The 23,981-nt window shown below is 31.9% G+C and overlaps 3 protein-coding genes and 1 long non-coding RNA gene across 14 annotated transcripts in view; 2 read left to right on the top strand and 2 right to left on the bottom strand.

The window, feature by feature from the left end:
* Positions 1 to 1,827: 1,827 nt before the first annotated feature.
* On the top strand, positions 1,828 to 2,842 carry LOC131804020 (uncharacterized). The gene is made up of 2 exons (XM_059126191.1): positions 1,828 to 2,062; positions 2,126 to 2,842. The coding sequence occupies exons 1-2, from the start codon at positions 1,983 to 1,985 to the stop codon at positions 2,616 to 2,618; spliced, it is 573 nt and encodes a 190-aa protein (XP_058982174.1). The 5' UTR covers positions 1,828 to 1,982; the 3' UTR covers positions 2,619 to 2,842.
* Positions 2,843 to 3,084: 242 nt separating this feature from the next.
* Positions 3,085 to 3,796, bottom strand: LOC101888443 (crustapain). Its single transcript, XM_005188855.4, has 2 exons — positions 3,574 to 3,796; positions 3,085 to 3,501 (listed from the first exon to the last, which is right to left on the bottom strand). Exons 1-2 carry the CDS (start codon positions 3,610 to 3,612, stop codon positions 3,292 to 3,294), a joined length of 249 nt encoding a protein of 82 aa, XP_005188912.1. The 5' UTR covers positions 3,613 to 3,796; the 3' UTR covers positions 3,085 to 3,291.
* A 157-nt stretch (positions 3,797 to 3,953) lies between these two features.
* Positions 3,954 to 5,288, top strand: LOC131804021 (uncharacterized). The gene is made up of 2 exons (XR_009342865.1): positions 3,954 to 4,134; positions 4,194 to 5,288. It is a non-coding gene; the product is annotated as an uncharacterized LOC131804021 (long non-coding RNA).
* A 3,407-nt stretch (positions 5,289 to 8,695) lies between these two features.
* LOC101888031 (protein hu-li tai shao) overlaps positions 8,696 to 23,981 on the bottom strand; it is an 85,749-nt gene continuing 70,463 nt past the window's right edge. For 5 of the 11 annotated variants that reach the window (XM_059126179.1, XM_059126180.1, XM_059126177.1 and 2 more), the window contains one exon: positions 17,938 to 22,954. In XM_059126179.1, coding sequence (XP_058982162.1) covers positions 17,952 to 22,954 — 5,003 coding nt within the window. In that variant the 3' untranslated portion in view covers positions 17,938 to 17,951. Of the gene's footprint in view, positions 10,095 to 10,930; positions 10,999 to 12,683; positions 15,048 to 17,937; positions 22,955 to 23,981 lie in introns of those variants that run through there. The other 6 variants (XM_059126185.1, XM_059126187.1, XM_059126186.1 and 3 more) reach the window with 4 other exon arrangements.

Raw genomic sequence — 23,981 nt, 5'->3', positions numbered from 1 at the left:
CATACACACACACACACACCCAGTAATAATAATTTCTACTTTCCTAGACGAAATTTGATATTAAAACTACGAGGAATTTCTTCCTTCAAGACAAAAATCACACTGTATGGAAAAAAAGAAAACAAAAACTAAATTGTACTGTTTCGGTATTAAAAAAAATACATAATAATTTTCAAATATTTTTTCTTTCCCTAAAGACATTTGTTTGCCTTATTTAAAAAAGAAGAAAAAATTAATTACGAAATATGGGGTTTAAAAAACCCCTACACCCAAAAAAAACTGAAAATCATTCACTAAACAATGTAAAGCATTTTTTTATTAACGAAAAACAAAACAATCTTAGATATCAGTGTAGTTTTATAATTACAACTAAAGAAAATGCCTGCAAGGAAAACAAAAAAGAACTTAATTTTAGTTTTGAATAAAACACATTTTCTTTTTCTCAATTTAATTTTTAAAACACACATAATGACTGCTTAAACATATATTGTCTTTTATAATATTTATGTTTAAAAATCTTTAGATGTTAACTTTTTTCTTTAATATTTATAACTTGTTCTTGCTGTTTTTTTTCTTTTTCTATAACTTTACTATTTTTTTTTTATGATAATAATTTTTGCAATATTCTTGTCCATAAAAATATATATATATAAAAATGTATTTACATTTTTGTAATGAAAAATTCATTTAGTTGATAGGAAAACAACAACAAAAAAGAGACAAATTTAAACTCTTCGAACTCATTATTACAAAAGATAAACAGACAACTAACTTAAGATGATGATATTTTATAGACTTTAATGGAAACAACTCATCATCGTCCAATTCTCTGCATACATTGACATTTAAATCCCATATTAATAATATTAATAATAATAAAACAAATTATTATTAAGTTGTAAGACCATTTAAACAAAATAACAAAATTATTAAATACAAATACTAAAACAAATTCAATAAACGACTATAAATGTTTAATATTACAATTTGATTCGTTTTATTTATAGAACGGATACCGAACAAGGCAGGAATGGTCGGGATCAGAGTCCAGGGGGAAAGTCTGCTAATAGAAAACTAAAACAGATTCATTTTCTTAGAAGATCAGATGGTCTTCTCATAGAAGACCAAAAGATCCTTTCATATAAGACCAATAGATACTTTCATAGAAGGCCAAAAGGTCTTCTCGTGAAAGACCAAAGGGTCTTCTCATAGAAGACCAAAGGTATTCACGTAGAAGACCAAAAGGTCTTCTCATAGAAAACCAGAAAGTCTTCTCATAGAAGACCAGGAGGTCTTCTCTTAGAGGACCATAAGGTCTTCTGATAGAAGTCCAAAAGGTCTTCTCATAAAAGACCAAGAGGTCTTCTCATAGAAGACCAAAAAATCTTATCATAAAAGACCAGAAGGCCTTCTCATAGAAGACCAGAAGGTCTTCTCTTGGAAGACCAAAGGATTTTCTCCTGGAAGACTAGAAGGTCCCCTCCTAGAAGACTTATCATGGAAGGCCAGAAGGTCCTCTCATGGAAGGCCTGAAGGTCTTCTCATAGAAGACCAGAAGGTCTTCTCATAGAAGACCAGAAGGTCTTCTCATAGAAGACCAGAAGGTCTTCTCATAGAAGACCAGAAGGTCTTCTCATAGAAGACCAGAAGGTCTTCTCATAGAAGACCAGAAGGTCTTCTCATAGAGGACCAGAAGGTCTTCTCATAGAGGACCAGAAGGTCTTCTCATAGAGGACCAGAAGGTCTTCTCATAGAAGACCGAGAGGTCTTCTCATAGAAGACCTAAAGGTCTCCTTATAGAAGACCTAAAGGTCTCCTCATAGAAGACCAGAAGTACTTCTCCTAGAAGGCCGGAAGGTCTTAACCTGGAAGACTGGAAGGTCTCCTCCTAGAAGACCAGGGGCCTAATGCTCGTACTCGATATCGATAGATAATTTGAATTTTTGGATTACCGTATCCGTGATCGAATAAAATTTATCGATATGTCGAATAAAACTATTCGAGTTTTTGCCCGCCACATTCTACCTGTCGAGACCAAAACAAAACAGAAGAAAAACGAAATGTAAGTATTAAAAAATGTAATTATATAAATAAAATGGATATAATTGAGCCTTTTATTTCACAGGAGCACGAATTGCAACAAAATAAATTTTAAGCAAAAGGCAATTATGGCAGATTTTATGTCTGACCACCCGGGACTTGCCAAAGGAAAAATTTCGAATTGTCCAGAAGGTAGAGCGTCATCCAATCGTTTGTGGGAGCAGTTGACAACCAAATTAAATGGAGTAGGACCACTCGTAAAGAATGTCACCTCGTGGCGAAAGGTATATATTGAAAAGTGGTATGAAAAATTATGTTTCACAGTTTTCCTTTCCAAGGTTTATGCAGACCAAAAACAACATGTTAAGAAGAAATTATCCTTTAACAAGGCATCAAAGAATCAGACAGGTGGAGGCCCATATGAAGAAAAACTCATCACCCAATCAGAAGAGCTGATACTGGAAGCAGCACTACGATCTCGAATTTGTCTTCTTATTATATTCATATTATTACCGTCCTCATCTTCCGAAGAGGATAATACAAAAAAACACGTATCCATAATTTTTTTCAACTTTTAATGAAGCGGCAAACAATTGTTTTGTTTACTTTTTGGATGAAAACATATGTTTCGATTGTCGGTATTTCGATTATTTTTTGACAATAATCGATAAATTTTTGAATAATTCCATTCGAGTCGTATCATTCAATTAGTAACTACGGATCGTAATTTAACTTCGAACAAAATCTCACTCTATATCGAGTACGAGCATTAGGCCCCAGAAAGTCTTCTCCTAGAAGACCAAAAGTTTTCTCCTGGAAGACCACGAGGTCTTCTAGAGGACCAGAAAGTCTTCCCCTAGAGGACCAGTAAGTCTTATCATAGAAGACAAGAAAGTCTTCTCATAGAATACCCAAAGGTCTTTTCATAGAAGACCAAAATGAAATCCAATTTTGAGTGTTGTAATATGCAACTTGTTTCGTTTCTTCTTACGTTCTCATTAACGCCCCTACCTCAAAAATTGCTGATAACACAAACAAAGAAAATTTCCATTACAAAATTCAACGAGATCACATGGCTCTATACTTTAATTAATCATGTTTTAATCGAGTCATTTTCAATATATAATAAAAAATTAAGATTCACTAACAATACATATTAGAAAAAAGCACACAAACATTAAAATACATATAGACAAATGAGACGTAATTCCATAAAACTATATTAGAAGATTTTTTTGTTTTTGGTTTCTGTTACACTGCAGTTGGAGCTACACGTTTGCCACAGCGTGCCGACATTTCCTCTTGCGTTGCATCGGCCAAATGATTAATCCCCATTGAATATGATACTTCACCCTTTTCGAATTTTTTGTTATGTTCCTCGACGCGATTCTTGGTTTTGCCAAAGATTTCACGACGCAATTTCTCCTCAGCTTCGTCGGCATAGGTTTTGTTGAATTTTGTCTAAAGCGAATTTAATTTAAATAAATTTAGTAGTGTATGAGATCATAAATTTGGGAAAATATGTAATTTTACCTTGAAATCATTCCATTCTTGATCGCTGATGTCGGCCATTTTTGAATTCGTTGTTTGAGAATCTGCTGCTTTGTTTACACTGGAAGATGCTGGCTGACTGGCTGACTTGTGTATTGTTTTTAAATTTGTCTATGACTAATTGCTTTTTGTGACTATTGTTTTGTTTTCAACTAGTTTTGAAGTTCTAACTCGCAATTGACTGCTTCTATGTTTTGTCTATGTGTGTGTGTGCGTTTATACCAGACTCTCAAGAACACAATTCTTTCCGTGTGAATTGCAAAGTCATACCTCAGTGAATGATTCTTCTTCTTGTTATCACAGAGAAAGATAAAAAGCTATCGATTTATGCAAATATCGATAGTTCATGATGATAAAACAGGCGTTGTGTTATATACGGTACACATCAGGGATTCATCGCGTTTTTTAAGAATATTTAAACAAAAAATTAAAATTTAGACAACATGAAATATATTTCATTGGATTATTTAAAGCTTGGAATATTTTAATTCATTAAATTCTAATAAAAAAGCAACAAATTAAATGACTTCTATTGGTCTGTTGGTCAGTATGTACCGTACTTAAGTAGCTGTTACGTTATATTTCTTCTTTGCCGCCTTTAGAATCCTCTGAGAGTCTAATGCGATTTAGACAGTTAGAAATGGCGGTAATATTTTGAAGGCCTACTAAATCTACTAAATGGCTTAATAAAGTCAGAAATTAAGGCCCCTAAACATTGAAGACTAGATTCAGAGATTGCTTGGTGTTGCGGAAAAACTATGGTAGAAGCATCGACACAGCTGATGGAACAATGAACTGTCAAACCAATTTTGGACTTGGAAATGTTGAATGAAAAATTTTTTAAATTTGTAAAAATTGTCGAAAAACGCGAATAATAATAACTTCCGAATGACGTCGAATAAGCAAACAAATAAAAATCTACTTATATTTGAAAAAAAAAAAAACATTTCCATTTTTTGGCATATGAAAGCTCTCAAGCGTTGATGCATTACCTGTATTCTTCCGCCATGGGAAAAGTGTAGAACACAAAATACAGGGTGAGATAAAGAAACTGCAACAAAGTCAGAAGACATAATTTTTACATTTTTTTTTACATTTCATCGAATGAAAGCAAAAAATGTCGGAAATAGCATTAAATTTTGAGAACTACACTTAGTTTGAGAAAATATATTAACTATCATAAGCCTTGGGAAAGGGGATAATTAAAAAACATGTAATTAATTTTTCGCTTACAGAAGAAGCCTATAAACAACTTTCTAAACGCAACACATGCCCAAAACAGATTTGAATCTGTTACATGCTTTCGGTCGCAGTTAACTGATTTCCCTGCATATTTTTTAATTGGTAAAAGTAAACCAAATAACGCTCACCCCATATCAAACATATTAATTTTGACATTATTCTTTATTAAGTTTAATTCTCTTGGCTATAATTTAGTTAATATTAAAAAAGCCGTTTCTTTTTACATTTATTTATTTTTTTTTTTCAATTTTTGTCGTTTAAGGACACAAAATATAGTTTTTTTCTTGGTGACTTACAACAATGTTCGATTTTTTATATTAAAATGTTTTACTATGGCAGTATAAAATGTTATTTTTAATTGGACAAATTGTTACCTAAACTCCGAAAAAAACTATATGAAAATAAATGCCTTGTATTTTATGACGACTGAAGATGGAGAAAAAATCAAAAATGCATAGTGAAATGGTATGACGATGGAAATAGGTACCTCTTACATACAATTTCTATTTTCCGAAGTTTAATCAGGAAAACAATTGGTACGCAAACTTCCTTGATATCTTAAAAATTTAGATTCTAATCCAACACAAAATATCAAAATGAAAAAATTATGTCAATGAGTTAAGAATTTTTTTTATACAATCCCAATAAAAAGACACCAATTCAATAGCAAGTAGATTTCTTGCATCCGAATAGGTTTGCCAAAAAACTACATGAATAATATGTTCCTAATAAAATTTAAACACAAATATTTTTTTTAAGAAACATAAATGCGAACATTGAGGCGGCTTGTTTCTTAGCGTAATTTTTACTTTTGTTATGGTTCACAGAGAAAATTTATTCGTTCAATTTTTGCATGTATTTTTATCTAATTATCATTTAATATATATAAAAATGTGATTGTTGTTCTTTATTTGTTTTTCTATTTATAAATATATGTCGAAATATGAATAAATTATTTTTAATATTCCGTTTTTTGTATTCATCTTAAAATAGCACATATATGTTACATAGATTTGATGCCTTTTTATCATGTATTTTAGTTTTTTATAGTTTTATAAATATTTGTTATTTCATTATTTTTTAAATAAATATTTTTTTAATTTTATTATAATTTTTTTAATATATATTAATTTGTTTTATTATTGGCGTTATTATTATTATTTAATATTTTTATTTATTTATATAAATATTGTTTTTAATATAGATTTGATTTTTATTTTCTTATGTGGGGAGAGTTTCAAAAATATGATGTACTATATGTGTGATGTTGTAGCTTTTGGTTTTAAATTTATAGATTTTCAGATGGCCATACGTTGTAAATCTCAATGAAGCGACGAATCAAATCGAAAGAAAAAAAGCAAATGGCCAATGGTCTAATTTATTTAATTTAAATGATTTTGTCTTGTCATAATAGTTTACAGTCAAATCTAATAGCCCAAAATAAACAGCCTAAAGCCTCTCTATATAAAACATCTTTAAGGTCTTCTTTGCGAAGACCAACGAGTTTCGTTTAGAAGAGAGGTAACGTTGCTCCATATTTTCCCGAAAAAAATAGTTGGTTCTGTTTTCTGTGATATATATCGTGTTCAATTGGAAATACTAAACCTAAAGTGACATATTTTCGTTCACTTCTTTTAAAATTTGAAAAAATATTAAAAAAAAAACTAACCTTGCAAAATGTTTATCCAATTTATGACCAATTATTTAATGGGTATATATCGGTTCCGCCGATTTCTTCTGCTTGGTGACCCATAGTGAAATTCAATAAAGAATAATTCCTTCATTGAAGCCACACCTCTAAACTAAAGCATTGTGGGTGAAAACTGGCTTTAATTAAAATTACATATAAAATATAGCTTGAAAATATGAATTTAAAAATTATTTACCCAATTTTTTTCGATTATTTTATGGGTATATATCAGTTCCACCGATTTTCTCTGTTTGGTGACCCATAGTGAAATTCAATGAAGAATAATTCCTTCGTTGAAAGAGAATCTCTAAAAGGAAGCATTGAGGGTGAAAAACTGGCTTCAATTGAAATTACCTATAAAATATAGATTGAAAATATGAAAATTATTTACCCAATTTGTTTTCGATTATTTTATGAGTATAAATCGGTTCCAGCGATTTCTTCTGAATGGTGACCCATAGTGACATTTGATTTAAAACATTTCCTTCATTGAAGCCACACTTCTAAAATAAAGCATTATGGGTGAAAACTGGCTTTAATTGGAATTACCTATAAAATATAGCTTGAAAATGTGAATTTGAAAATTATTTATACAATTTGTTTTCGATTATTTTGTGGGTATATATATATGGGTTCAAGTGATTTCTTTTTCGACAATTCGATTCGGCACTTTCAATTGAAAAAAAAATCTAGATTGAATTTCATTATGGTTCATGAATCTGTTAAACTGAGATATAATAATAAGAGAAGACAAATTAAAATGCATACGCTGTTTGAAAATTCCATACCAAATCTCTCAAATAGAGCCTGAAATCCTCTATTATGGAGCCTGTCAAAAAACAATACCCAACGCAATGATTAAGATTTTCCAGCTTTCATGTAGTCTATATTCAATTCCCTGTGCTACCTTTTTAACCAATAACCTTTGTTTTAACCCATAAATCGTTGCTGTCCATAGAAGGCCATAGAGCTGCTAGCAAATAGAATCAATGAACTGGACGGACCGGTGACTGTATATGTCGATAGTCAAGTGGCCCTGAAGGCTCTATAAATTCATTTACAATTAAATCTATGGCAGTTCAGGAATGCAGGAATGCTCTGGAAAAGATTAAATCGTTTGTCAAACTCTGTTAGGTCCCTGGGCACTGCAACATATCTGGCAATGAATCGGTCGATGAATTTGCAGACGCGGATCTGAGTCCGTAGATCTATATATTGAGAGCTCAGTGAAGTCACCCTTATGTCACTTCTTAAGTAAGTATAAGCATTATCTTAGCATTAAAAGCATTACCTTGGAAAATTTAACAGAACTGGCTAACTGGAAGGGGATGTAATGTCTCCAAAAAGATTTGGCCGGTGAACTCCGAAAGGAGATCAAGGTTGCTCATATCCATGACGAAGCTGGACCTGAAGCTTGTGGTGGGCCTAATTACAGGACACTGCAACATAAAGGCCATGACATGACAATGGGGGGAGGGTGACGACACTGAATACTGCAGGCTTTGTCAGGACGAGGAAGAAACTACGGCCATGAAGGATGAACACAATGGGACGAAAAGGTCTCCCTCCTAAACTAACCAATAACTGCTTTTAATTTGCTTTTGAGCTAAAAGGCATTAATGCAATTACTGACAAAAATGTAAAGCCTACTTTGAGGCGTTACAATATTAGGTGGTAATAAAATAGACAATTTAAGCAAATATTAGCTGCATTCCAGAACCTGCATTTTACTATTAATTAGAGCTATTTCCTAGGTTATTTCAAGTTCAAGCTCTATGTTAGGTTCTGGAACAGAGCTATTATGACGGAGAAATAATGAAAAACGTTGCTTTTTATTAAAATATCATGTCGTTGAATTTTTTTTCGCCTGTATTAGTATAAAACCTATAAAAATTAATTGAAGTAGCGTGGGAATAAAAAGTTTAGTGACCACTCTAGGCCTGAAAAAAATATTTTATTTCAAAACTCCGAAGTAGCTTTACAACATATGCCCAAAAGTTTAGCCATGGCTGGATAGATAGATGTAGGTTTTGTTGAGATTTTTTTTTGTTTTGACATTGCAATATAGAAGAAATTGATTTTCTTTTTTTGTTTTATTATTTTATTTTAATTTAAATAGTAAATTTATTTGAAAAAAAAAAAAAAATAAATACCTAAAGCATTTTGTTGTTGTTTGTTTTATTTATTTTTTGTTTTATACATTTGTTTGTTTTTCTTTTGTTTCTTGTTAATCTTAATAATTTTTTTTAAATATATATTTTCTTTATAATATATATATAATAATAATAATCATTTTTGTGTGTGGTGTGGTGTAAATTTGAATTTGAAAGTATATAAATTATTGGTATATATAATTAAATTTTCTTATTACATATATACCCTATGCTGATGTTTTTTGTTTCTTTTCTTTTTTCGTTACAAAGTTTTTTTAAGAACTACTACATCATTGTTGTTGTTTTTTTTAGTTTTCTGATACTGAACATGACATATGAAGTATACGCACATATGTAGGTATGTATATAAAAAAATTGTGTTGTTTTCTTATTTTTTTGTTTTGTTTCAAGAAGTGGGTTGGGGCTGGGGTAGTGGTCTACAAATAAAAATTGTGTGTTATAGGGTATTTTTGTGATTGTATATATGTATATGTGGTGTGTGTAAGGGGTGGCATTATCTGTCAATTATTTTGTATAAAAATATATATTAATTAATGCATAATTCTGTCTGTTTTTTGTTTCTTCTTAATTTTGTTGTTAAAGAAAAGCTGCTCTTCGTTACTATTATAATCAAGAAAGTGTCTGGCTGGCTGGCTGATTGGTTGGCTATGATGTGTAAAAGACAAATCGATTTTCTTATGTTTAAAAATGTTTGTTTTTCTTCTTCTTCTTCTTCTTCTTCTTTCTGGCGGGGGTTCTCTATGCTGTTTCGTTTCATTATGCCTCGTCGTTTTATCATCGTTTGTAAAAATATTTAGCTTGCACTTTTTCTTTTGTTTCAGAAAATAAAAACAAAAATGTATATATAATTAATTATAAAACAAAAAAAAATTAACACATAATAAAAAAAAGTTGGGGGGAAGGGGGATTGTTTTCTTGTTGTTTGCACATTTTCATTTTTGCTCTTAAACTAGCTAATAATAAATCCCATCCATGGAGAATTTGCTTTTTTTTGCAGTTGGGATGATATCCAGCTGGTCTCCGCTTTCATGTTATCATTCGTATGTGAGTGTTGTCTCCTCTTTCTTTTCCATTGTTTTTATTTTTTTTTGCGGTAATGAGTGAGTAAAACTTTACTTTTCTGCTTGCTGTTGTTGTTGTTTTAAATAAGAAAATATCATAATATTGTTGTTGGTTTTTTGTTTTTTTGTTTTAAATTTCCAAATTATTTAAGGGCATCCATCATTCATTATCATTCTTCTCTCGTCGTCTCTACACTACTACTAGTAGCATGGAGAGTAATTTAGGCTTCAGCCTTCTTCTTTTCCTTCTTCTTTTTCAAGAAGGATGGTGTTCGTAGACCCTTCTTCTTTTTCTTGTCTTTCTTGGGCGAACCGTCCGTTGAAATATCCTGGAACCGTAATAGAAATTTGCAATGAGAATATCGTTTGTGGTTTTGTTAGTATTGGCAGGGGGAGGAGGAAGACACCGCGCAAAAGTGTACCACAGGAAAAGTGCATAATGAATGGTTGGGTTAGGTATGAATGATGGAGAAAGAAAAAAAGTGGAAAGAAAAGAAAAAAGAAGGAAAAAATTATAAATAATAAAAAAGGAAAAAAAACAGAAGAAAGTGGTTGAAGAAAACCGTAGCTATTGATGATATAATTTAAAGCGTTCAGAACACTACAAACCCCTAGAGAAAATATCCATCTGGATTTTGAAATCTTGGTTTTTTATAGGTTATGTTACACAAGGGGATCAATAATGACATTTTTGTAGGAAGGCCTGCCTTTTTCATTCCCTTTGAGTCCAAAATATAACAAAATTGATATTTGAATTTTGAGGTTATTTTACATGAAACCATTATTAATGGATATTTCCCATGCTCAACTGTGTTCCTATAGAGACCATTTTGAATGGCCCACTTCTTTTACTTATAACAAGTATTGCCTTTTTGTTATTTTTTAACAAATTATGTTTAGTTCTTTATTTGTTTCAGTGAATAATGCAATTGCTGACAAAATGTAAAGCATACTTGGAGGCGTTACATATCAAAGGGAAGAAAATATTACAAATGAGGCCGTCTCCTTTTTTAATTGTTAATGACTAATTACTGCTAAAGCTGTATTTATGTCTACATATAATTCTTCTTTATATATTTTTTCAAAAGCTTACGATTTTCTTCTTCAGAATTTAGAAAAAACTCAAAAATAAGGATAGAAATAAAGGGATGACATTGCGCAAAATCTCTTACCTCTTTACTGCTATGCGAAAATGTGCTCAAATGAGCTTCAGAATGATCACCGTTTTGTACATTTTCACCTAGAATTTGAAAATGAAATGGAAAAATATAAAAAAATTAATTACAATATTTATTTAAATGTATTTTTGTAATGAAGTAGAATAATGAGAGAGTTTATTTTATGGACGGATCACAATTTACAATGATATGTGGCAGAGAAATGAAAGAGCGAAAGATGATATGAGCGGAGAGGAGAACATGAAAAATGTAAATGGAAATAGAAAAAAACAATAACTAAATGTAAAACAAAGTTTGGGGAGGCAACATGCAATGGGAACTAAAAACAATAATATTTGGATTATTTAAGTCATGTTAAACAAAACCAGCCAAATGAGGGTTAGTTCTGAGTAATATTTAAATATAAATTTAAAAATATTTTGTTTCTTTGAGGGGTATATGGGAGCATTTGGATTTTGGGATACAACAATTTTCAACTTAACTAAGTTTTACAGATTTACTATTTTTATTCGACTCTAAACAATTCACAACACAACAAAACAAAATTGTAAATGAAATATATAAATAAAACTTAAAATATAATTACCTGTTGTAAACTTAAAAAAGAGATAAGAAATTAAAAAAAATATTTAAATTTAATAGCAGTAAAAGAGCCGCAGTGATGCCACTTTTGCTGAATACTTAAAATGTATTGACTTAGTAACTATAATCCACGATTTCAGCCATTTCCATTCTTTCACGATGTCCTCTTGATGATGTTTTCTTGGTTTTAAGTAATTTTAGGATGTTAGATTTGATCTGCTCTATGTGTGTGTAGAGTGAGCGCAGTGGGGATTTTCTCTATTTAAAAGCCGGTGAATGTGCCCGGATGCCATAAATGTATTAAAGAACCAAAAATAGAATTGCAATTTGAAGTATCCTGTGACTCGAAGACTCAATTAAAGAGCTCTGAAAAACTATTCTAATTACAAAAGGCATTTCAAAGTTCGTCTTAGGAAAGACCTCTAACCAAGGCTTGAAGGGAGTATGTTTCCATAAAAGACAAGTTTTTTTCTTCATAAAAGTTTACAAGTTTTTTTCTTCATAAAAGACCTTATGAAAAGTGTTCCAACCACAGAAGACCCTTGTACAGGTCGCCAACAGATAGAATACCTTTCGAAAGGCTTTTTGGTTGCTTTTCTTTTACAAAAGAACGGTTTCAAGGCCTAAAGACCTTTTGTAAATCTGCCCTAAAATCGAAGACTTTCAGGAAATGTTCCATAAAATTAACGATATTTAAAGACGTCACAAGTTATGTTTCCATAAAATGTTTCTTCTCTATAGAATACCTTATGAAAATTGTTCTAACCTCTGGAGACCCTTGTGCCAGGCCGCCTTCAGATAGAATACCCTTCAAAAGACCTGCCTTTCGTCCTATAAACTAAATGTTTTTATGGTCTTCTATGAAATTTGAGACTTTTTTGAAGGCTTCGATAAAATTAAAGACCTTTTTGGAAGTCTTTCGTAATATTAAGACAGCCTTGTGCCGGGCCGCCTTCAGATAGAATACCCTTCAAAAGACCTGTTTTTAAGGCCTTTCATCCTATAAACTACATGTATTAATGGTCTCCCATGAAATTTAAGACCTTTTAGAAGACTTCGATAAAATTAAAGACCTTTTTGGGAGTCTCCCATAAAATTTAAGCTATTTAAGAGGTCTTCTATTTTGAATCCTACATCTAATTTTATATCTTATTTTCGATTAGTGTACATTTTCATATTTACATATGTAGATTGAAATTTTATTATTTAATTTAAAAAAACTGAACAGAAGACATTTCAAATTTAATGGAATTGAGAATTCAGAAAAAATATACAATGCGGAATTATGTGAATGAAAAAAATGTGAAAAATTAAAAAAGCAAAAGTAATACAATTCAAATTTTCTTGAGGTTTCTCTCCTCTTGCCGTTTTTCGCCCCTTTTTGCTTGAGGTTTCTCTCCTCTTTTCGAAAAATCAAATGCCGTTGTTCGCCTCTTTTTTGCTAGAGGTCTCTTTCCTCACAGCCATCCATCTCCAACCGATGATGCTGCTGCTGTTGTCGATCTTGCCGTTTCTCGTCTTTCCTTTTGGCGACGGACACCAGGCGCACTCAAAGGACCCACATGCAAGGTGGCCGTTCGTATATCCTCAGATATTTGAGATATTTTCGTCTTACAATCACACATGTTGCGTATAATGCCATTGAGCAACATTTCCAGTTCATGTTCGAGTAGCACCAGTAATTTATGATAACGTAATGTGGGTAACATGGACGTTTCAATTTCCCTAGTAATTTCATGATTTGCCGCCACCCCAGCCGGTGGCAAGGGGGTTGGGAGGGAAGAGGCAATGGATGTTATCTCTTCATTGTCATCATAGTTATAATGGCGATCGGCCTCAATGCAGGCTGATTTGTCGGCCGCATTTCCCATGTGGTTGCCACCATATAGGCCATCCGGAGCCGATAATGATCTCCGTGGTTGGTTGTTGGACGAATTGATTTCATGATTTTCCAATTCTTGGGTTATCAAACTGATTTCATTGTCAATTACCTCTTCCAGTTTTAGTTTGAATTCTTGTTCACGATTTTGCAGATTCTTGATGCAATCGCTGTTGCGTATATTAATGTTTATGTGCATTTCAATGGCTGTGGAATTGTTGCTGTCCTCGGGCGAAGAGGAGGTGGTGTGGAATTGATGATGTTGGTTTTGAGAATATGATGATGAGTTTTCATTACGATTTCGAGTCTTCTCTTTGCGTTCATTGAGAGAGGAGGCCCGACGTTTCAGGGAATTCAATGTCAAGGTGACGTGGCGATTATCACTGCTGGAGTGCAGTGATTGTGTGGAGGAATAAATTATTTTCTCTTTGGGTTTTGAGGAAGTTCCCGTTGCTTTTCCACCTCCCCCGACAGCAGCTGCTGCTATTCCTGCCGATTGTTGTTCACATTCCGGTTTGTGGGGATCATGATCATCATTGAAATTATCCGAATCCGGTTGATTGGGTACAAAATTACGCTGTACATAGGAGCGATAAAGATTGTCGGAACAAGCCTTGTGTCCACCACCCTCATCACAATTTGAACAATTATCTGCCGAATCGGTATTGAAATGATAATGATCCTGGTCACCACCGGTGGTGGTGTGTGCTGAATGACTGGTAGCTGCCGGATAGCTGCCACTTATGGAAAGCAAAGAGGAAAATTGTTCAGACAACAAATCGATTTGGTGATGAGGGTGATGATGATGGTGCGGTACTTGGGATGATGATTTCCCCTGGCCCGAAGAAGAACTTGAAATGTGTCGAGTTTTACGCTGCTGCTGTTTGTTATTCAACTGAATCTCCTTGATGGATATAAACGATTCTCCACTGCTCTCCAGCTTTTTGGTATTTTCATAAATGTGATCTTCTTTTCCCGTTTGTTTTGAATTACGTTTTGATTTTTCCATTAACGAGGAGGATGAGGAGGAGGCGGCAGCAGCCGCCGCCGCTGCAGCTTCCATATTTAAACGTTTTATAAAGGCAATCACCTTTTGCCTTTGTATATCCACCGGTGTGGCCGAACAGGCTGGATGTAAATTGACATTTGGTTTATAGGTGGAGGGGTAATTGAAACCATAATGGGATACAGTGCGATAGGGTGGGAAATTTGAATCCATTACCTCAGAGGATGACAAATCAAGAGATGGTAAATTTTGTTGGAATTCTTCATGGGTTTTTGCCAAAACCTGACGATGATGATTTCCATTTGCCGAATCAGACGTTAATACCAGTTTTGATGATGGTTTTGCTGGTGCTGGATATGTATAGTGAGGATATATTTCGATTTTATGTATCATATACAAGTCGTAACTTGATAACAACATACTTTCCACCGGCCATGGCTCTTGGTATAGGAATTGATATTTTTTGGCAATGGTTTGTAATTTTTGAGAATTTTCATAATTTTTCAAGAGTTTTTGTATCAAAGGATATGAAACTAAATCAGGGATGTTATGTCGTTCTTGTTGTGGTAATGGAAAATGTGTATGATGATCAGGATAATGATGATGAGGGTGAAAAAGTGGTGAATACAATTCACAGTCTTCTTCTGATGATGATTTGTAAAAGAAAACAAATGGAAAAAAATAAAAATAGAACATATGTGTGTGTGTGGTTGGTGACCTGGCCATACAAATATTCTACGACGAGGACAATGGCACGTGGACAGCTACAGCTATACTAAAATATACATACATTTAATATTATTAAATACTTTTACTGATATAAGACAAGGATCTTCCAAAGAGAACCACTAAAAAAGTAGTCAATAAATTAAAATAATAAAATTACAATAATTTAAACATTTTGTTATATAATCTTTGATTTTAAAATTCCCCCAATTTACGGCCTATGTTATGGGTTTCAGGACTCAAAAATAATATTTTTTCATTTTTTCTTTTTAATTTTTAAAACTTAAAACTAATTACGGGATGAGATAAAAAAAACTGCAACCAACTTCAGACAACGTGTGACGATTCCATTGGTCGTTTGAAGGTCATAGTTCGTGGCAAAGGTGACGAATTCGAACAAATTTGAACTTATTCTAAAATTTGATGCTATTTCCGAAATTTTTGTCTTTCATTCAATAAAATTTAAAAAAAAAATGTAAAAATTATGGCGTTTGACTTTGTTGCAGTTTGTTTTATCTCATCCTGTACATGGCTCCCTATATATTTTCTATATCTAATTATTTTAATAAAAAGAAATTATAATTTCTTATATCACAAATTTATTTTGTAAAAAAAATTTGCTATATAAACCTTTTTTTTATGATATAATTTTTTTTTATAAAAAGTCAATTTAACAGTAAAAGTTTTTTTAATCAATTTTTTTTTATTTTTTATAAAAAATATTATTTGTTTTAAACTTATAGCAATTCTTATAAACATATCAACTACATAAAACATTAAAAAAACACAAAATTTTTTATAAAAAAATATACTTCAATTTATTTTCAAATTAAATTCGCAAACATATTGTGATCTACATATACTCAGTTCAAAATTCAAAGCAGTTAAAATAAAAAAACGCAAACCAAATATTAATAAAATGACATGAGAATAACATAAAAAGCACAAGAAACATAAAAAAGCAATATTCAAAATTTTTTACATAAAAAATGAAAACAAATATAAAAAATAATACATAAAAATTAAATTAACATTAAAATATATAAAACCATAACCATTTTTTGTTGTTGTTAATATATTTTTATTTCATTGTTTTATGCAGAAAAATATACATTAATGAAAAAAGGGGGAAATGTGAAATTTTGTGGTATATAGTTTTTAATTCAATTTAAAGAAGATATAAGTTTAAATAAAATTCAAAATGGAGGGGAATTTTTGTTGAACATGTCGGGGAGTTAAGGTGTGAAGGTTTTGAAAAAAGTAATTGAAAATGTAATGTGGAGAAGTTTTCGTTTTAGATTAGAATGGTGTTGGTTCTTATCTAGATTGGGAATCCAGGGGAGGAGATAATAGGTACTGTAAAACAATTCAATGCGTTTCCTTTTAGATATAAAACAAATTTAGTGAAGTATGGTCATTTTCCGAACTAAAAAGGAAAATTAATTAATGAAATAAGAATCCCTTGGCTTTAAAAAAATCTATATAAAAAAATTAACATTTATTTTTAAAAAATAAATGCTCTAAAAAAAACGAATAAAAAACAATATTTTATACATATTTCGCAGCTATTTTTCCTTAAAAACCGGAAATTTCCTTAGAACAAATTAACATTTAAAAAAACATCAATTTTTCGTTCATTAGGGAAAAATATGGAAAGTTTCATAAAAAAACTAAAAATTTTTACATTTAAAATTTCAATTTTTACAAAAAAAAAAATTGATTATTTTAAGTACAATTAATTTCTTATAAAGAGATTTAAATTTAAAAATAGTTTTATAATTTTTTCTAAAAAGTTTGTTATATTATTAATATTAATATTTTTTTTTTATAAAAAATAATAATTTTTTGTAATTTTTTATAAAAAATACTTTTTATAATTTTTTTTATTAAAAATATTTTTTATATTTTTTTATATATATTTATTATAAAAAATATTTTTAAATATAAAAAAATAGGAAATACAATTAATTCCTTATAAAGAGATTTAAATTTAAAAATAGTTTCATATTTATTCTTTAAATAGTTTTTATTACAAAAAATATTTTTTTATAAAAAAATACTTTCTATAATATTTTATAAATATTTTTTTATTAAAAAATATTTTTTACAATTTTTTCTTTTTGTAAAAAATACATTTAATAAAAAATTATAAAAAAATGTTTTAAAAAAAGTTACAAAAAATTATTTTTTTATAAAAATAGATATTTTAAAAATAGTTTTATATTTTTTTAAAAGGTTTTTATTACAAAAAGTATTTTTTATAAAAAATAATTTTTTGTAATTTTTATAACATATTTTTTATAATTTTTTATGGAAAATATTTTTTTATTTTTTTTATAAAAAAAAATTTTAACCTTTTTATGAAAAAAATGTATAATTTTTTTTATAAAAAAAAATATTTTTCATAATTTTTTTTACAAAAAACATTTTTTATAATTTTTTAATAGTTTTTATTATAAAAAATATTTTTTTATAAAAAAAATTTTCATATTTTTTATAATTTTTTTTAATAAAAACTATTTAAAAAAAATTATAAAACTATTTTTAAATTTATATCTCTTTATAAAATTGTATTTAAAAAATCGATTTTTTAAATTGAGATTTTTTAATATAATTTTTTTTTAATTTTTTGTTAGAAAAAATTACTTTTTTCATAAAAAATATTTTTTTTATAAAAAAATTACTTTTTATTATTTTTTTATAAAAAAAATATTTTCAATATAAAAATTTAATTTTTCCAAAAATTATTTAATTTTTTACAAAAAAATTTATTTTTTTGGTTAGTTTTTTAAAGGTTCCCTCCCACACTTGTCCCCTCCTTCTTAATCTTCCGTTTCGGATAGTGAAAATGTATCGACGCGACAAATAATCTCATCGACATATTGTTGCATTGTCATAGCCTCCTTAAATTCTGCATGATCACACACAATCTCCTCCTGGGCACTGATACACTCATCCATGTTGCGGGCACATTTGGCCACACGATCCCCAAAATCATCCAACTTGCGTTTATAATTCTCCAGACGAGGATGGATTTGTTGGATCTGTTGGCCCAAGGCATTAATTTCGGCATCAACATGGGAAGTGAAACTTGATGACGATGTGGTGGTTGGAGGGGTAGATGAAGATGATAAAGTTTTTTCCTTTGGCAAATGTTTTTTCGGTTGCGTTTTCTTGGAAGTCCTGGGAGTTTTGTTGATTGAACGTCTCCTTTCGGAACTCAGGGGTGGGGGGGTTAAACTAACCCAAAAACGTGGAGAACCTCTGACCAATTTCGATTGAAACGAATAGACATTGGTGGAGTTACAGTAAACCGGTGAGGAGGGAGTTTTGGCTAGAGGAGTAGCGTTTTTTCGTGGAGATTTCAGTGAGGAAGATGAAGAAGGCCTAGGGCCAAATGGATTACGACCAAATATGGCCTGACTATTGCCCTGTAAACGTTTAACTTGATTGGATGCGATGGTGCCACCACATCTTGGCTTGCTGACATTGCGTATGTTTTCCAAAATAAAATTGCGAGTTTTGGAGCTGGACGATTTAAAAGATTTCAGGGAGGAAGAAGAACTTGAACAGGGAGTTAGTTTATGCTGTTGTGGGGTGTTGTCATCTGTCAGGTGTAAGGAATTTCTTCCCTCCATGTCGCCTAGAGGTGTGGTGGTTTTATTTAATTTTTGTTTCGGGGGAATTGTATTTTCACTGAGCGGTGTCAAGGATCGTGAACGTCTTGATGATAATTGGCCACCCGTTTGGGGTGTGGAAAATATTGTTGGTGCAATTTCTGGCAAAATGTTGCGACAGGGAGAAGCCGTCTTTTCATCCTGATTATACAAACTTAACCATTGCTCTTTGATAAGCATTTCCAGTTTGCTGGGTGTCAATTTGTTTCGTATACTATTTTCAATTTTATTGAAAATTTCTTCACTCTTTTTCAATTGATGTTCTTCGATTTTCTTTAAAATTTCCACTTCCATGGAAGAGAGTTCAGTTTCTTCGCAGCAATTTTCCTTGTTATCGCCCTCAGCTGGGAGATTTCCTTGGGGAAATTCAAAATTTGTTAGCCTTGAGCTGGATTCTAGTTGAGTGTTTCCAGCAGCAGCAACATTGTCCTGTCCTCCCTCTTCTTTGTCTTTAGAAAATCTATCCTTGTTTTGTAAATTTTCAATTCTTCTGAGAATATCCTTAAAATCTTCGTCAGAGCCAGGGGATGGATTTTCGGTGTTGGAAGTATCATTTTCAATTACCAAGGTATTCAAAAGTCCAGATTTATAGCGGACCAATGCTTGTGTTTGTGTTTCTATATGTCCCTCTTGATTTTGAGATGTAGAAGGGAAACAAGAATTTTGCAAATTTTTGAGGTTAGGTGGAGCTTCTTTCAAAATATCTAAATTTTCACAAAGATTTTTGTTTTCAAGTGTCTCACATGTTTCCCCAATGAAAACCTCTTCGTTTACTGGAAATTCCTGGTAAAAGGAAGTGAGGTTATGTTGAGAATCAAGATCAAGATTAGCAAGATCTTGGCCCTCAATAGCCTCAAGTTTTTTGAAAGCATCATGATTTGGCCTTATAATCACAACTTCTTGAATTTGTACTTTTTCTTTGCCAGCTGAGATATTTTGGGTTTTGAGGTTAGGATTTTCATTTTTCTCAAGGACGAAACTCTTGGGTGGTACACTTTCATCAAATTTCGAGTTATTACATCTCTTAGCTCCATTGTCATTCAATTCTTCTTCCCTAATGTCACTCGATTCATTGGATTTGGGAAATGTAATTTGTGAGGTTAGGTTTACAACATTTGTGTTCCCCAAATTTTCATCAAGAAATTCATAAAATTTTGAATTATCACATGGAGTAGTTGCAGGGCCAGTAATATTTTCAATAATGTCATGAGATTCATTCGAGTTATGAAATGTCATTTGTTTCCCAACAAGTTTTGCCTCTTGGAGTAAATTAGTTTCAGATACATTTTGTTTATTTGCCTCTTTAGATGTATATTGCATACTTTTCGGAGCTTCCACATCTAATGCAGCTTCAGCATTTTGGTCATTTATAAAAATTTTCGATTTTTTGAGGTTAGAAAGAATTTCTGGGTTTCCATCTAAATTTGCATTAAATTTTGTATTTTCAGCAACGAAATTTTCTTGAAAGCCGTCTTGTCTTGGAGAGGAATTAAAATCCTTTGCACTACCTTCTTCTATGTCTTCCTCTTTCCGAGTGGAATTTTGCTTGTCTCTCAAAAAATTGGTTTGGCCAAAGGACCTTTGTAAAATATTCTCCTCCGAAGAAGAGGAGTGACCATCACTTATGTCATAGGTTAATTTCGAACAGGAAGAAAGAATATCATCATCCCTGTGCTTCTCCTCATCATATTTCTCATTTAACTCTTGATTTGTCAAAACATTTCCAAGCGCATCATTATCCCTGGGACCTCCTAATGTTTTAGGGCTTATAACTCTACTCTGTGTGAGAAACATTTCTTCTTGGGGATTTTCATTGGAATTTGGAAGGCTGCTTCTTTGTGTATTGTTGTTGGTCTCATCAATGGCCGATTCGGTATCACTAAAACCACCGCCTTGGCCACCACTGTTACCAGAGTAGGTAGCTGCAGTGGCGTTCAAAAGCTCTTCACGATTTCCAAAATATTCCACATGATCCTCCCAAAGTTCCTGAAATATTAGCTTACGTCGGGTGCGTTCTTCGCGATCCATCAAAGATCGTGGGGAGGACCATTTTTCTTGATCTCTTACATCACCCACTTGGGCGCCATTATTGTCGGATAAAGTGGAAGCCCCCTCTTCAAGATTGCCAAAATAATCAACATGATCTTCACCCCATAGCTCCTGGAATATTAACTTACGCCGTAAACGCTCCTCGCGATCCATCAGAGAACGTGGGGTGCTGGAGGATGATGAGCTATGAGGGAGATTAACATCCTTATTATCCCCTCCTCCTAGGATCCCACAATTACCGTTTGGATTGTGAGGTAAAATCTGTTGAGCATTATCCCCTCCTCCTAGGATCCCACAATTACCGTTTGGATTGTGAGGTAAAATCTGTTGAGCATTTTCAAAATCTCGTGGATTATGGTCTTCAGCATTCAACTCGTTGGGGTTTTCTTCTTCGAGATCTCCTGCCCCATTACCAGCTGAAATATGAGATAAAATCTCTCCGGGATTTTCGGTATCATCCACCTGATGATGCTCCTGCCATTGTTCTTCTTCAAACATCAATTTGCGGCGGGAATGGTCTTCAGAACAATTTCTTGTGAAGAACGACGATGACAATTCTTGAGGGAGATTATCTTCGCTTGGATTTTCATTTCCATCCAAATTTCCAAGGAAATTATTAAAATCCAAAATTTCCATTATGGAAATCCTAGTTTGATTATCATTTTCATCCCTTTTTTCTACGGCTTCCTCTTCAATCTTTAAATTTTGAAATTCTTGCTCCAAAGTTTGATGGATGGCCATTTGAAAATGAGGTGTTGTTGTCTGACTGGAAATTTCTGAATAATTCATGCGTGTGATCTTCTCCAGAAATGATGAATGCGGAGCAGTTGGGGAGCTGGAGGACTTTGCAGACCTATGACTTTCGGAGCTATCCCTTTCCTCCACTTCTATCAAAGGTGCCAAGGGTGTAGCAAATACAGAAAAATCTTCATTTTCATTGGAATTCAAATTAAATGTTTCTTCTTTTTCCTTCTCGCCGTCCTCTCCTCCTCCTTGGTAGAACTCCCTCAAATTCCTAAGTTTTATTCGATAATGCATAAGCTCCGGTTTATAACGAACAATCTGTTCAAAACAATGCTCACACAAATCTATGTAGCGTACCGATGAGAATATCTCTTCGTAGGATATTGAACGTCTTAATGGTTTGTATTTTTTGGCGGCCGGAGGAGGGACATGCTTGTGTTCGGGTTGTGGCTGACGTTGTGGTGAATTGAAACCAAAATGTGATAGGGTACGATATGGTGAACGTGGTTGACGCGAAGGAGAGTTTTTAAAACCCTTCTTCTCTTTTCGTGGCGTATTTGCCAATTCAGGTGTAGGACAGGGGCTATAATGTCTACGTATTGGAATATTCCATATTAAGTCCAATGGACTATGGGCATTGACATAATGCTCTTGCAAATTGGATGGTTTGTCTAGAGATTCTAAAATTGGTTTACATATTTTGGGGCTACTACATTTGGGAGATATAAGAAACGTACTTCTTTTCAGGGTGAAAATACTTCCCTTTTGAAAATCTTCTTCCACATCATTTGTGTAGTCATAGATATTGGAAGTGTTTTCCAAATTTGGATAATCATAACTTGGAGAATCGAATCTAGTTTCATTAGTTTTAATAGAATATAAAGAAAACGCATTGTCACTTGAATTATTTACAGTACTTTGGGGTTGGGTGGGTGCTTCTGTAAAGGGACTTCTTCTATGTGGGGGAATTTTGTGTGGGGAAATTCTATCAGAATATCCCGGGGAATGTCTTTTTGCAATGGGTGTATTGTTGTGATTGATTTCTTGTTTTCGTTTTTGCCTATTAAACAAGACATCTGTTTGCATTTCATGAAATAAAGTTGTTGTATTGGAATGTGAATTATTAGAGTTAGTATCGAAAGCATGTCGATGATGCTGCCCAGGAGTAGTGATATTTTTGTTCTTCATGAAAAGATTTTGAAATTTTCTTTCATCACTGTCCCTCGAATGATCGGAAGATGAAGATGTTGTTGTTGTTGTTATTGCTATGCTTTGACTTGCTGTTAAATCTATGGTATCTTGAATGTGACAAATTGGATCTTGAACAATTCTTGAATTATTTGCGATTACATTATCTACAAAATGAAAAATGTTATTAGTAATGGTTTCAAATTATGGTCAAAATGACAGGAGTATATTGAAAATTTTGGATAATTTAATATATAATATATACATTATATACAAAAGTTGAAGAGAGAGAAAGATAAGTAATTTTGAGGTGATTTGGACGGAAGTGTATTTAACCCATACAACATTATTTTAGGAGGATGCTTCCAATGGAAGAAATGTTTTCCATCGAATTTCATAATAGGTCACCGAACGGAAGAAATCTGTATGTCTAATACATTTCATAAAAAAATAGAAAACCAATTGATACGCATACATTTACGGTTAAAAATTGAAGGTTATTTCAAATTAGTCCCGTTTTTACCTCCAAACCTTATTTTATAGGGTTGCTTTCAATGGAAGGAAAGTTCTACATCGAGTTTCATTATAGGTCACCAAATAAAAGAAAATTGTAGATGTAATACATTACAAAATAATAATAGAAAAGTAATTGCTATGCATACATTTGCTGTTAAATTTTGAGGTTATTTCAAATAAGGTCAGTTTTTACCTCAAAACTTTATTTTAGGGGAGTGCTTCCAATGGAAGAAATGTTCCACATCAGATTTCATTGTAGGTCATTGAACAGAAGAAATCCGTAGATCTTATAAATTACAAAATAAAAATAGAAAACCAATTGCTATGCATATATTTAGGGTTACATTTTGAGGTTATCTCAAATAAGCCCAGTTTTTACCTCAAAACCTTATTTTAGATGGGTGCTTCCAATGGAAGAAATTTTCTCCATCGAATTTTATCATGGGTAACCGAACAGAAGAAATCCGTAGATCTAATATATTCCATAATAAAAATAGAAAACCAATTGCTATGCATACATTTACGGTTAAATTTTGAGGTTTTTTCAAATAAGGCCAGTTTTTATCTCAAAACCTTATTTTAGGGAGGTGCTTCCAATGGAAGAAATGTTTGCCATCGAAATTTATTATAGGTCACCAAATAAAAGAAAGGTGTAGATCTTATACATCCCATATTAAA

This window comes from Musca domestica, unplaced genomic scaffold (genome assembly GCF_030504385.1).
Source record: "Musca domestica strain aabys unplaced genomic scaffold, Musca_domestica.polishedcontigs.V.1.1 37, whole genome shotgun sequence".
NCBI lineage: Eukaryota > Metazoa > Arthropoda > Insecta > Diptera > Muscidae > Musca > Musca domestica.
This window is presented reverse-complemented; position numbering and strand designations above follow the sequence as displayed.

What these genes read in the sequence shown, in the direction of transcription:
- LOC131804020 (XM_059126191.1), top strand. Translation starts at nt 1,983, where the DNA reads ATGTCGAATAAAACTATTCGAGTTTTTGCCCGCCACATTCTACCTGTC. An exon ending in AAACAGAAGAAAAACGAAAT is followed by an intron (nt 2,063 to 2,125) that starts GTAAGTATTAAA and finishes TTTATTTCACAG; the next exon opens with GAGCACGAATTGCAACAAAA.
- LOC101888443 (XM_005188855.4), bottom strand. Translation starts at nt 3,612, where the DNA reads ATGGCCGACATCAGCGATCAAGAATGGAATGATTTCAAG. An exon ending in AAGAATGGAATGATTTCAAG is followed by an intron (nt 3,502 to 3,573) that starts GTAAAATTACAT and finishes AATTCGCTTTAG; the next exon opens with ACAAAATTCAACAAAACCTA.